This window comes from Schistocerca serialis, chromosome 8 (genome assembly GCF_023864345.2).
Source record: "Schistocerca serialis cubense isolate TAMUIC-IGC-003099 chromosome 8, iqSchSeri2.2, whole genome shotgun sequence".
Taxonomy (NCBI): Eukaryota; Metazoa; Arthropoda; class Insecta; order Orthoptera; family Acrididae; genus Schistocerca; species Schistocerca serialis.
The window spans coordinates 259,126,599-259,138,997 of record NC_064645.1 but is presented as its reverse complement, the minus strand read 5'-3'; the positions used below and the strand labels follow the sequence as shown (position 1 = coordinate 259,138,997).

The 12,399-nt window shown below is 38.4% G+C and overlaps 1 protein-coding gene across 1 annotated transcript in view; it reads right to left on the bottom strand.

Moving 5' to 3' along the window:
• Positions 1 to 1,104: 1,104 nt before the first annotated feature.
• LOC126416959 (uncharacterized) overlaps positions 1,105 to 12,399 on the bottom strand; it is a 100,875-nt gene continuing 89,580 nt past the window's right edge. The window contains exon 7 of the mRNA XM_050084840.1: positions 1,105 to 1,251. Within this exon, the coding sequence (XP_049940797.1) occupies positions 1,106 to 1,251 (146 nt within the window). The 3' untranslated portion in view covers position 1,105. The remainder of the gene's footprint in view (positions 1,252 to 12,399) is intronic.

Sequence of the window (12,399 nt, the reverse complement as noted above, 5' to 3'; positions counted from 1 at the left end):
GGCCACAATAATGCGTTCACTATGCTGTTTGTAGTAGCTTACCCGCATTCCTATTTGCCTATTCATTATTAAACCTACTCCTGCATTACCCCTATTTGATTTTGTGTTTATAACCCTGTAGTCACCTGACCAGAAGTCTTGTTCCTCCTGCCACCGAACTTCACTAATTCCCACTATATCTAACTTCAACCTATCCATTTCCCTTTTTAAATTTTCTAACCTACCTGCCCGATTAAGGGATCTGACATTCCACGCTCCGATCCGTAGAACGCCAGTTTTCTTTCTCCTGATAACGACATCCTCTTGAGATATGCCACTGAAAATTGTTGGCGTGGAAAAGAATCATTCAAGATAGCCCTCATCCATGATATGCACCTCCACACAATGCTGATAGTACCACAGATAAAATTCATCCTTTCCATTGGGAGTCTTACAACCATCCACCCTACTGTAATGATTTTGCAATGAGACTATTACCCTCTCTTGTGTCTGAATCAATAGGTCAGTGTACATTGGTTTGAAGATGTTGGGGAACTCAAGACCACTGTTGCCAACTGGTGCAATTCCCTGGTGAAAACTTCTATATCAAGAGACTGAAGACGCTAAGGCAGCATTACAAAGAGTGCTTGGAACGGATCAGAATAATTGCTGGAGCCCACCCACGGTCATCCTGCAGACATCTATTTAAGGATCTAGGGATCCTAACAGTAACCTCACAGTATATATATTCACTTATTAAATTTGTTGTTAATAATCCAACCCAGTTCAAAAGTAATAGCAGTGTGCATAGCTATAACACCAAGAGAAAGGATGATCTTCACTATGCAGGGTTAAATCTGACATTGGCACAGAAAGGGGTAAATTATGCTGCCACAAAAGTCTTTGGTCACCTACCAAACAGCATCAGAAGTCTGACAGATAGCCAACTAACATTTAAAAATAAATTAAAAGAATTTCTTTTAATAGGCTTGTAGTGAAATGAAGACAGTCAAAAAGTTTCCCAATAAAGGCATAGGCCACAATATTTTATTTGTTACAACTTCAAAAAAGACAATGAATGACAAACGTATTCCAGAACCAAAACGGTTTCACAGGTGGGTCGAAACTACATGTTGCTTAAACTTAGGGTCAGTTTTACACCTCTCTCCTTGCAGCGTGGCTCAAACTCTTGCTGAAGATCATCAATTATGGATGTGAGCTTCTCGTCATGTGGAAGAGATTCCTGAATGGCGATGCTCATGCGACGCAGACCTGAAAGTTGAAAAGAATAATAATAATAAAAAAAATTGTGTGAAGTTCAGAATTACTAGTTCATTGTGCTACAATTATAGATACAAATTCTTGAAGTTCTCTCAGATATATTTCTCCAAACAAATAAGGTACCAATTGCTTGTTGAGAATTTCTTGCTTGTTACCCAAGAGAGAGTGGGAAATGGCAGACTCTGCCCAGCACAGTTGACTGGAATCAGTAGAGTTGTGATGTGCAGAACAGGTTTTGCCTTTCTCAAGCAAAGCTGGGACCACACATGAGCTTGTTACTTGATACTAAACATCAACAAAAGTAGCTGTGACCTTGTAAACAACAACTACTTTAAGGTTCATGACTGCAAGGAGAAGAAAACAGCATCCAAGATTGGTTCATACTTGCTTTGTAATTTATTTTTGCACAAAACACAATATTACATTCACTTCCTAATTATCAACACCATACTTCACATAATTTTGTTATTGTTTGATCTGTGATGTTGGCAATGACTGAACATGATAACATACCATCCCGGAGTCTTCCAAATTCTGCTGATTCAAAAGTATGGAGAAGACCAAAGGAGAACAACCAATGCATGAGCAGAATGAATTTGGCAAGAGAAAATCCTATAACTTGGTGTTATAATACTGTTTATCAGCTGTTGCCTGTAATTCTGCTGGAACTGTGTGCTACAGAGTAATGCATAGGTTTCTGAGAAATTGATAACTAACTCCTCCCATTGCAGAATTTTTTTTTCCTGCCTTGTATCCACTCACTCTTCATTTCTTCATTCATTCATCATGTTGTGTAGATCCCATAAATGAGGAAAACCTTCAGGTGAATGAGCTGTGATACACATTAACAAAAAGAAATCATTTCTTTTAAACTTAGTCTGCATGCTGTATTGACAATAAACTATTACTATAGAGCTTATGCTGCCTAAACATGATCTAGTAATTAGCAGGAAAGGCACTACTTTGAAAAAGCTGCTTCCACAGTTACATGAAATATTTGTTGTTTATGTTCTATTGGTAGCTAAGTACTAACTTGAATAAATAACATGTGGCTTGGGGGCTTGAAGGTAAAGTGCCAGACCACAAATCCAAAGGTCTTAGCTTTGATTCCCAGTCAATTGTAGGATTTTTTGGGTGTCACTTATCACTTCTTTTAGAGCCCTCAATGCTTGCTGATGTGAAGAATGTCAATTTGCATCATGGTTCAGAATCTATATAAAAATATAGGCCTCCCTATAAGTGGCTGAGTAAGTCAGTTCAAATGTCGGAGGAATGCAACAGCAAACCACCTCCAACAGTACCATGTATAGTAAAGCTCTATGGTGTTCTGAACAATCTTCAGATTGATGACTGCTTTTACTGTTACATCTAAGAGGCTTGTTTACTGTACACTGTTACTTGCAAAGCTTTAATAAGAACACTCCTTCTTGCCATGTAACTAACATGAATCTGAAATTTTTGAATCTGGATAATCAGATAATTTCTTGAAGAAGGGGATAATGAAGTATGTTTTGATTTTCTTTTCAGTTGGTAGGAATAGCCCATTACGTGCATTACGTTAAGCCTAGTTTGTGGCAAGACAGGTGATTCAATAACTAAAAGTAAGAGATACATGAGTTCTCTTATTCCTTGTGTTCCTGTTGTCTGCCTGAGGAGAAGCCTTCCCCTTGGTCCATGAGTATAAACGTATGCTGTTGTCTTACAGTCATTTCAACAGTGTCATTTCATTCAAGTAATAACAAAGAAACTACTGAACAGATGCCTATCACTACCTTGCACTTGATTCACACAGTTGCCACCTATAGAGCTTGCTCATACCCATAGTACTGTAGGATCTCAAAGATCAGTAGGTGGGTGATCAAGCAAATATGCTGTATGCCTGAAGGCTTCCAGGTTTTTCTGATTTCTCCTGACTGAGGACTGGAGCAAGATGTTATGATGGAGGAAGCCATCAAAAAAGATGTAAGGTATAAAGTAGCAGAATGGGATGACTATTAACGAAAACTGTGATTCTGATTATATCAAAGTACCCAAAACTACCTCATGATGATTATGCGAAGTAGTATAAACACATGAGCACACGCTGTTAACACTATGAATCCAATATACTGATGTGATTAGAACACCTAGAATGTAATTATGGTGAAATATAACAAAAATTTGACAAAATATATCTACTGTCTGAAAATATGTACAGAAAATGTTAAAACCTGTACTTACAAAGTTCATATACAGAAATCTGATTGTAATTATTGCTTAGCTAAGTGTAAAGATGTAGGATTCATGTTAGTATCAAAATCAAACCCATATTTAAAAAGTTATTAAGATTTGTAAATCAGGTGTTAATGTAGAAAGGTATTTCAAGTAATTTGTCAGCGACCACTGTACTATTTCAGCATGTTAATTATTCTGGAAAAATAGTAACAAATTGTAGCTCATACAAGAAAGGTATTTGCACTTGTGAATATGGACAACCATCAGCTGTATAATGGAATGACGACAATGAAAATTTGTGCCGGATCGGGACTTGAACCTGGATTACCTGCTTATCGCAAGCAGTTGCCTTACCATTTGGCTATCTGAGGACAATTCATGGCCAGACTCCAATTCCATATATCATCAACCATGTGTCTACAACCTATACTCCTACATCCATTATGTATATTCACATACAGGGGAGACATTTTACTTAAAAGTCACTTGCTCAGTGTTGGCACAAATTTTCACTGTCAGCATTCCCTTATATAGCTGATAGTTGTTCATATTGCCAGCTGTGAATACATTTCTTGTATTTCATAATGGCTGTAGTCACCACAGTGTGTTCCTTCAACATGCATTTGTGTCTGATGAAATTTTGCACATAATAACAACAGCACTGCAGTATTGAATGGTTTTTTATTTGATTGTTAAAACATATATCAGGACCAGCAGCAAGAGCTGTGGGATGGCTAGTACTGTCTCAGATTTTGTAGGACCAATGTCACATCATCCTTGTGGCACAAAAAACAATTTTATTCAAACCAAGTAACAATTAAGACGAGTCAGTCCTGACATACGAAGGGCCCAGACTTTCATTTAGGGTTGAGTTAATTTGTAGTGAAGAGAGCCACACCTCAACTTACGAACTTCAAGAAACATTAAGATAAGTATCCAGTTCCAGTAGCCATAAGAGGTGGTTACATTTTAAGGGGAAATGAAATTTACTTGCCCCTCCAGCCATTACTTTTGCTGTTCTCAAATGTGAGTTGGTACGATCCGCAGTGTAAATAAAATGAATTCAAGAATAGGCCTTCTGTGGGTGAACAACAATACTATTGGATCTCTTGTGTCTGTGTACAACTAGTCTGTGTTCATCTAAGTTGAACCCTTATGTAAGCAAATCTATGCTTTGTCCTGCCATTCATTATCAGCTGTATTTCCCAAGCGTGTGGTGTCATAAGACCACTAAAAGGGGTCTTTATTCATGTGCCAGGTATTTCACTGTTATTTTAGTGCAAATTCAACTCTGACACAGGCTAAAACATCAACAGTTGTAAATTTCAATGCCGATCACTGGCTAAAACTTGAAGCCAGGTAATTCTTGTATCAAATATCCATTTTTAGATGGTTTTGCTATAACTGAAAGTCATACCCATGTGGATATGTTATTCATGTGGATGAGTGAATTGGGTAAGTTTGGCAGAGCTGCTGCAGGTTAAATGTTTTGATGATTCGTGGATTTGTTTTAGAGATTGGTGGAAAACATAATTTCAGGTAACTGAGGAATCTGTTCCCAAGAATCAAAAGGAATCAATAATTTATCTGAGAAGTAGAGCATCCAGATTTTCATTTATTTATTCTTTTAACAATTCACTCACGTAATTACAATGCAGTTACAGTAGCCCAACTTTTAAATTAAAACATAAATAAATAAAAACATGGTGATCTTCTCAGAATGAATTTCAACAGATTAACCAAACAAATCTTTTACTTTGTCCGTAACCGCTAAACAAAATCCAACTGGTTTAAAGAAACTGAGAAAGACCTAGTAGAATTAAAGATTTCAGAAAGTTCACTTGTTGATCGAACAGCTAAATTAATTACTAAAGATGAAAACATAAGGTTCCAAGACAAATCTACACAAAAGTCCAAACCCTTCATCTCAGAAGAAGAGAGGAAAAGAAGATCAGAAAGAATGAAGAAATACTGGGCTCTAAGAAAAGAATAACACACAAAGAAATGGTTGATCCAGCATGCCGCAAAGAGGATGAAATGAAGGAAGCAGAAGAAAAACATTACCAGTACATTCATTTTCATTGGTCTTGAGAAGTTCAGGAGGATGTAGGATTAAAATCCAATGATCAGCACATACACCAAGTATATTCTTCAAAACTTTTAGTGCTCCACATTGACAATAAATTAAATTGGTCTTGTGATATTCTGAATTCAACAAAAAGACTTACTTCAGCAACTTATGCACTACACACAAGGTGAGTCAAATGAAAACCTTAAATATTTTTTAAAATATTATTTATTGTGCAGAAGTGGTACAGAGCTGTATCACTTTTCAACATAAAGACTTGCTCCATAGGGTGGTGGGTTTTCGGGTTCTGCTGAATAGGTCAGGAGTTCACTACACTCAGCTGGTGGCTACACGGGTAGCGGAGGCTGTGTGGCGTGAATTGGGCGGTTTTTTAGTTTAGAAGGTCTCAGGAAAGTACGGGGTGGGCTGCAATCTCAAAGGGTGCATGGCAAATATAGGACCTGCTTGGATCAAGGAACAGTCGGAATTGTAGCTGTAAATTTGTAGTTGTGCTGGGAAAGTTCCTGAGCTTCAAGCACTAATGGAAAGCACAGAAGCTGAAATCGTTATAGGTACAGAAAGCTGGCTAAAGCCTGAAATAAGTTCTGCGGAAATTTTTACAAAGTCTCAGATGGTGTTCAGGAAAGATAGATTAGGTAGAATTGGTGGTGGAGTGTTTGTGTCTGTCAGTAGTGGTTTATCTTGTAGTGAAGTCGAAGTAGATACTCCGTGCGAATTGGTATGGGTGGAGGTTATACTTAACAGCCGAACTAAGTTAATAACTGGCTCCTTCTACCGACCCCCAGACTCCGATGATATAGTTGCTGAACAGTTCAGAGAAAATTTGAGTCTCGTAACAAATAAATACCCCACTCATACGGTTATAGCTGGTGGGGACTTCAACCTTCCCTCGATATGTTGGCAAAAATACTTGTTCAAAACCATTGGTAGGCAGAAAACATTTTCCGAGATTGTCCTAAATGCTTTCTCCGAAAATTATTTCGAGCAGTTAGTCCATGAACCCATGCGAATTGTAAATGGTTGCAAAAACACACTTAACCTCTTAGCCATAAACAATCCAGAGCTAATAGAGAGCATCATGACTGATACGGGGATTAGTGATCACAAGGTCGTTATAGCTAGGCTCGATACCGTTTCTTCCAAATCCACCAGAAACAAACGCAAAATAATTTTATTTAAAAAAGTGGATAAAGTGTCACTAGAAGCCTTCCTAAGGGACAATATCCATTCCTTCCGAACTGACTATGCAAATGTAGACGAGATGTGGCTCAAATTCAAAGATATAGTAGCAACAGCAATTGAGAGATTCATACCTCATAAATTGGTAAGAGATGGAACTGATCCCCCATGGTACACAAAACAGGTCTGAACACTGTTGCAGAGGCAACGGAAAAAGCATGTGAAGTTCAGAAGAACGTGAAATCCCGAAGATTGGCTAAAATTTACAGACGCGCAAAATTTGGCACGGACTTCAATGCGAGATGCCTTTAATAGGTTCCACAACGAAACATTGTCTCGAAATTTGGTAGAAAATCCGAAGAAATTCTGGTCGTACGTAAAGTACACAAGTGGCAAGACGCAGTCAATACCTTCGCTGCGCAGTGCTGATGGTACTGTTACCGACGACTGTGCTGCTAAAGCGGAGTTATTGAACGCAGTTTTCTGAAATTCCTTCACCAGGGAAGACGAATGGAATATTCCAGAATTTGAAACATGAACAGCTGCTAGCATGAGTTTCTTAGAAGTAGATACCTTAGGGGTTGCGAAGCAACTCAAATCGCTTGATACGGGCAAGTCTTCAGGTCCAGATTGTATACCGATTAGGTTCCTTTCAGAGTACACTGATACAATAGCTCCCTACTTAGCAATCATATACAACTGCTCGCTCACCGATAGATCTGTACCTACAGATTGGAAAATTGCGCAGGTCGCACCATGTTTAAGAAGGGTAGTAGGAGTAATCCATCAAACTACAGACCTATATCATGAACGTTGGATTGCAGTAGGGTTTTGGAGCATATACTGTATTCAAACATTATGAATCACCTCGAAGGGAATGATCTATTGATACGTAATCAGCATGGTTTCAGAAAACATCGTTCTTGTGCAACACAGCTAGCTCTTTATTCGCACGAAGTAATGGCTGCTATCGACAGGGGATCTCAAGTTGATTCTGTATTTCTAGATTTCCGGAAAGCTTTTGACACTGTTCCTCACAAGCGACTTCTAATCAAGCTGCGGGCCTATGGGGTATCGTCTCAGTTGTGCGACTGGATTCGTGACTTCCTGTTAGAAAGGTCGCAGTTCATAGTAATAGATGGCAAATCATCGAGAAAAACTGAAGTGATATTAGGTGTTCCCCAGGGAAGCGTCCTGGGACCTCTGCTGTTCCTGATCTATATAAATGACCTGGGTGACAATCTGAGCAGTTCTCTTAGGTTGTTTGCAGATGATGCTGTAATTTACCGTCTAGTAAGGTCATCCGAAGACCAGTATCAGTTGCAAAGCGATTTAGAAAAGACTGTTGTATGGTGTGGCAGGTGGCAGTTGACGCTAAATAACGAAAAGTGTGAGGTGATCCACATGAGTTCCAAAAGAAATCCGTTGGAATTCGATTACTTGATAAATAGTACAATTCTTAAGGCTGTAAATTCAACTAAGTACCTGGGTGTAAAAATTACAAACAACTTCAGTTGAAAGACCACATAGATAATATTGTGGGGAAGGCGAGCCAAAGGTTGCGTTTCATTGGCAGGACACTTAGAAGATGCAACAAGTCCACTAAAGAGACAGCTTACACTACACTCGTTCGTCCCCTGTTAGAATATTGCTACGCGGTGTGGGATCCTTACCAGGTGGGATTGACAGAGGGCATCGAAAGGGTGCAAAAAAGGGCAGCTCATTTTGTATTATCACGTAATAGGGGAGAGTGTGTGGCAGATATGATACGCGAGTTGGGATGGAAGTCATTAAAGCAAAGACGTTTTTCGTCGCAGCAAGATCTATTTACGAAATTCCAGTCATCAACTTTCTCTTCCGAATGCGAAAATATTTTGTTGAGCCCAACATACATAGGTAGGAATGATCATCAAAATAAAATAAGAGAAATCAGAGCTCGAACAGAAAGGTTTAGGTGTTCGTTTTTCCCGCACGCTGCTCGGGAGTGGAATGGTAGGGAGATAGTATGATTGTGGTTCGATGAACCCTCTGCCAAGCACTTAAATGTGAATTTCAGAGTAATCATGTAGACGTAGATGTAGATGTAGATCTTCCCCACACTCAATGCAAGTCCTCCAGTGCTTACATAGTGCATAAATTCCTTTAGCAAAAAATTCTTTTGGTAGTCTGCACAACCACTCATGCACCGTGTGACGTACCTCTTCAACAAAACGGAACTTCTTTCCTCCCATTGCATCTTTGAGTGGTCCAAACATATGGAAATCACTTGGGGCAGGGTCTGGTGAGTATGGTGGATGAGTTAGACACTCAAAATGCAGGTCTGTGATTGTTGCAACTGTTGTACGGGCAGTGTGGGGCCTTGCATTGTCATGTTGCAAAAGGACACCTGCTGACAGCAATCCACATAGTTTTGTTTTGATTGCAGGCCGCAGATGATTTTTTTAGGAGATCTGTGTATGATGCACTGGTGACAGTGGTCCCTCTAGGCATGTAATGCTCCAAAATGACGCCTCTTTCATCCCAAAAGACAGTCAGCGTAACCTTCCCTGCTGATGGTTCTGTTCTAAACTTCTTTGGTTTTGGTGATGAGGAATGGCGCCATTCCTTGCTCGCTCTCTTCATTTCTGGTTCATGGAAGTGAACCCAGGTTCATCCCCAGTAATGATTCTTGCAAGGAAGCTATCACCTTCTTGTTCAAAGTGCCAAAGAAGTTCTTCACAAGCATCAACACGTCGTTCTCTCATTTCAGAAGTCAGCTGCCATGGCACCCATCTTGCAGACACTTTGTGAAACTGGAGCACATCATGCACAATATGGTGTGCTGACCCACAACTAATCTGTAAACATGCTGCAATGTCATTCAGTGTCACTCGGCATCCTTCACTATGGCTTCAACTGGTGCAATGTTCTGTGGAGTCACAACTCATTGTGCCTGACCTGGACAAGGAGCCTCTTCCACTGTAGTCACACCATTTGCGAACTTCCTACTCCTATTTGTAGATTTGCTGCTGTGACAAACATGCATCGCCATACTGAACCTTCATTCATCGATGAATTTCAATAGATTTCACACCTTCACTACGCAAAAACCGACTAACAGAACGCTGTTCTTCACTGGTGCAAGTTCCAACTGGGGCGGCCATCTTTATACTGATACTGCGATGGTATGTGTGCATCTGCATGATGCTGATACCTACAGGCCATTCTACATGCTGTTTGTAGCATGCTTACCAACATACAGGATAACGGTGTGAAATTTCGATTTGTTATCACATATTTAAGGTTTTCATTTGACTCACCCTCGTATTATAGCACCAAGTGTTGAAACAGATGCTGTTAATGCTGCTTATTTTGGTTATTTTCATTTATTGTTGCCCTTTGGCATTATATTTTGGGGTAACCAACCATAGGCAAAAAAGTATTTGTTGCTCAGAAAGGAGAAATCCAGATTATAAGCAGAGTTAGAAATCATTCACACAGAAATTTTTTTTTTATTTTTTTTTTAAATTAATAATACTCTTAATGACCTCACAGTATATCCTATACCTTACATGCTTTGTAATTAAGAACCACTCCACATTCAAAACCAATAGTGCCTAATGTGACCACAATACAAGATCAAAACACGACTTGGCTATTTACAGTGAAAGCTTCATTCTTCTGCAAAAGGGGTTACATTAGTCAAGCACAAAGTTGTTCAACACACTCTTATCTGCCATAAAATGTCTTGCCAATGTAATGCCATAATTTAAAATTAAATTAAAGGAATATTTACTGGAAAACTCCTTTTACTCTCTCTCCACTGTAGTTTAGGGATGATACATTGTACATGTAATATTTGTTATTATCACTTTGTAAATGAATACTTAGCCTACTTCATCACTGAAATTTTTTATGCTAAGTTTGTACTTAATTTTAGTAACTTTGTAACTTAATGTGTGGAAGAACTGTACTGTATGACTTTATTGTTTTACACTTCAGTTTCAGTACAGTAAACGCTCACATTTGCAATTATTGGCACATTTTGTTCCTGTACACATGTTATGTTACTGTTTCTAATTGTTAGCTTATTTAATCCACATGTATGGTTACAATATCTCAATTTTTAATTTTTAATTTTGTTAATTACTACATGTTCCATATACATTCAGTTCTTTTGTTCACTAGATCAACAAAACAGGAATATATAAATAGTTGTACCCATTTCTGCAGTTAAATGAATGATGTATACCTTCAAGATGTGGTGTTTTGCATGGCTCACTGCACTGCCACCATCAAAATTGTGAAGTGCATTGTCAATTATATACAGTAAACTGCAGCTAATTTTCTGTTCAAAAAATTAAAGATAATATATGCAGTATTCTTAGACAAGTTAAAGATTGTATCCAAGGAATTTGGGTGGAAGTAGTTTCTAGTTAATAAATGTTATATCCATTTATGTCTAATAGGAAGACGAATTTTGTTTGGGAACATGATGGGATAAAACATGTCTTCCGTTTCAGTTCCTTATCAAAAATTATAAAGTGTTTTGTTCATCTGAAAATATTTTCAGAATATTTTATTCAACTAAATTAAGGCATGTTACCAATCAGCTAAGAGGTCCTAAAAATGACTATTTGACACTAATATCAGCCATTTTTTAAATATGCAAGTCCTTTCCTACTGCCACCGCCACTCTCCTCCACCTCCAAATAAGTGTTCTAGGACAGTCTTATCATCACAGTACTTCTGTTCAGAGAGCAAGTAGTCTGGCTAATATTGCTTCAAGCCTTCCAGAGGTACACAGAAATATACACCCACACATTCATTTTAATGAAATTACATATTGTATGCTATGTGTTCTTTCTATAAGCCTCCTTTATACAGAATGGATGGAAATGAACACAAGCGAACAAGGACTCACTGATACATTGTCAATGCTCATTGTTAACTATCATTTGCTTGACTCAACATTAAACTCTGTGCTTTCTGAGGCCACAGATCACAACATCAGGCTATCAAGTACCTAGTGCTGCCAATAGATGTCACTCTCAGTAAGTCATTCTTAGAGAGCCTACATATGTAGGGAGATTGGCCAATGCTGCTGTGGCAGCAGTATTTTTGTATCCTTTGTAGTCCAATTTCTTGTCTGTGTTAATGTAGATGGGCCATGTGGAATGGTGTCTTGAATGTACTGCCTCTTCAAATACACTGTTCGATACTTCCTATGACTCTGCACACAATGTTATTGGTTATAGGAAGCATACCCCTAGACCACAGACGCCTGCTCAGTTGACACATGGTGTCTCCTGGACAGAAAGCAAATCAACCACCATGACATTTCCCAGTGGCTTCTACCCATATTTCCTGGCCACCCACAGAGATTGTTGCCACTTCCTATTTCATTAGTTATTAAACATCTTCATTATTTTCATCACAACTGTTTGATTTACATTTTACCTACTTCCATTTTCACAATGAGCTTTGAAAGTTAATGGAACATTTCATTCCGTAGTTATACGTATCTGTTCTTGGAAATATAAAATATTTTACAGACTCTAAGATGCTATGGGCTATAAGACGCACCTTAATTTTTAAACATTTTTTTAAAATAACATTTGTACCATTTTTATTACCAACTGCAAAGCCAGAGTAAAAGAAGTTCTTAGTTCATAAAA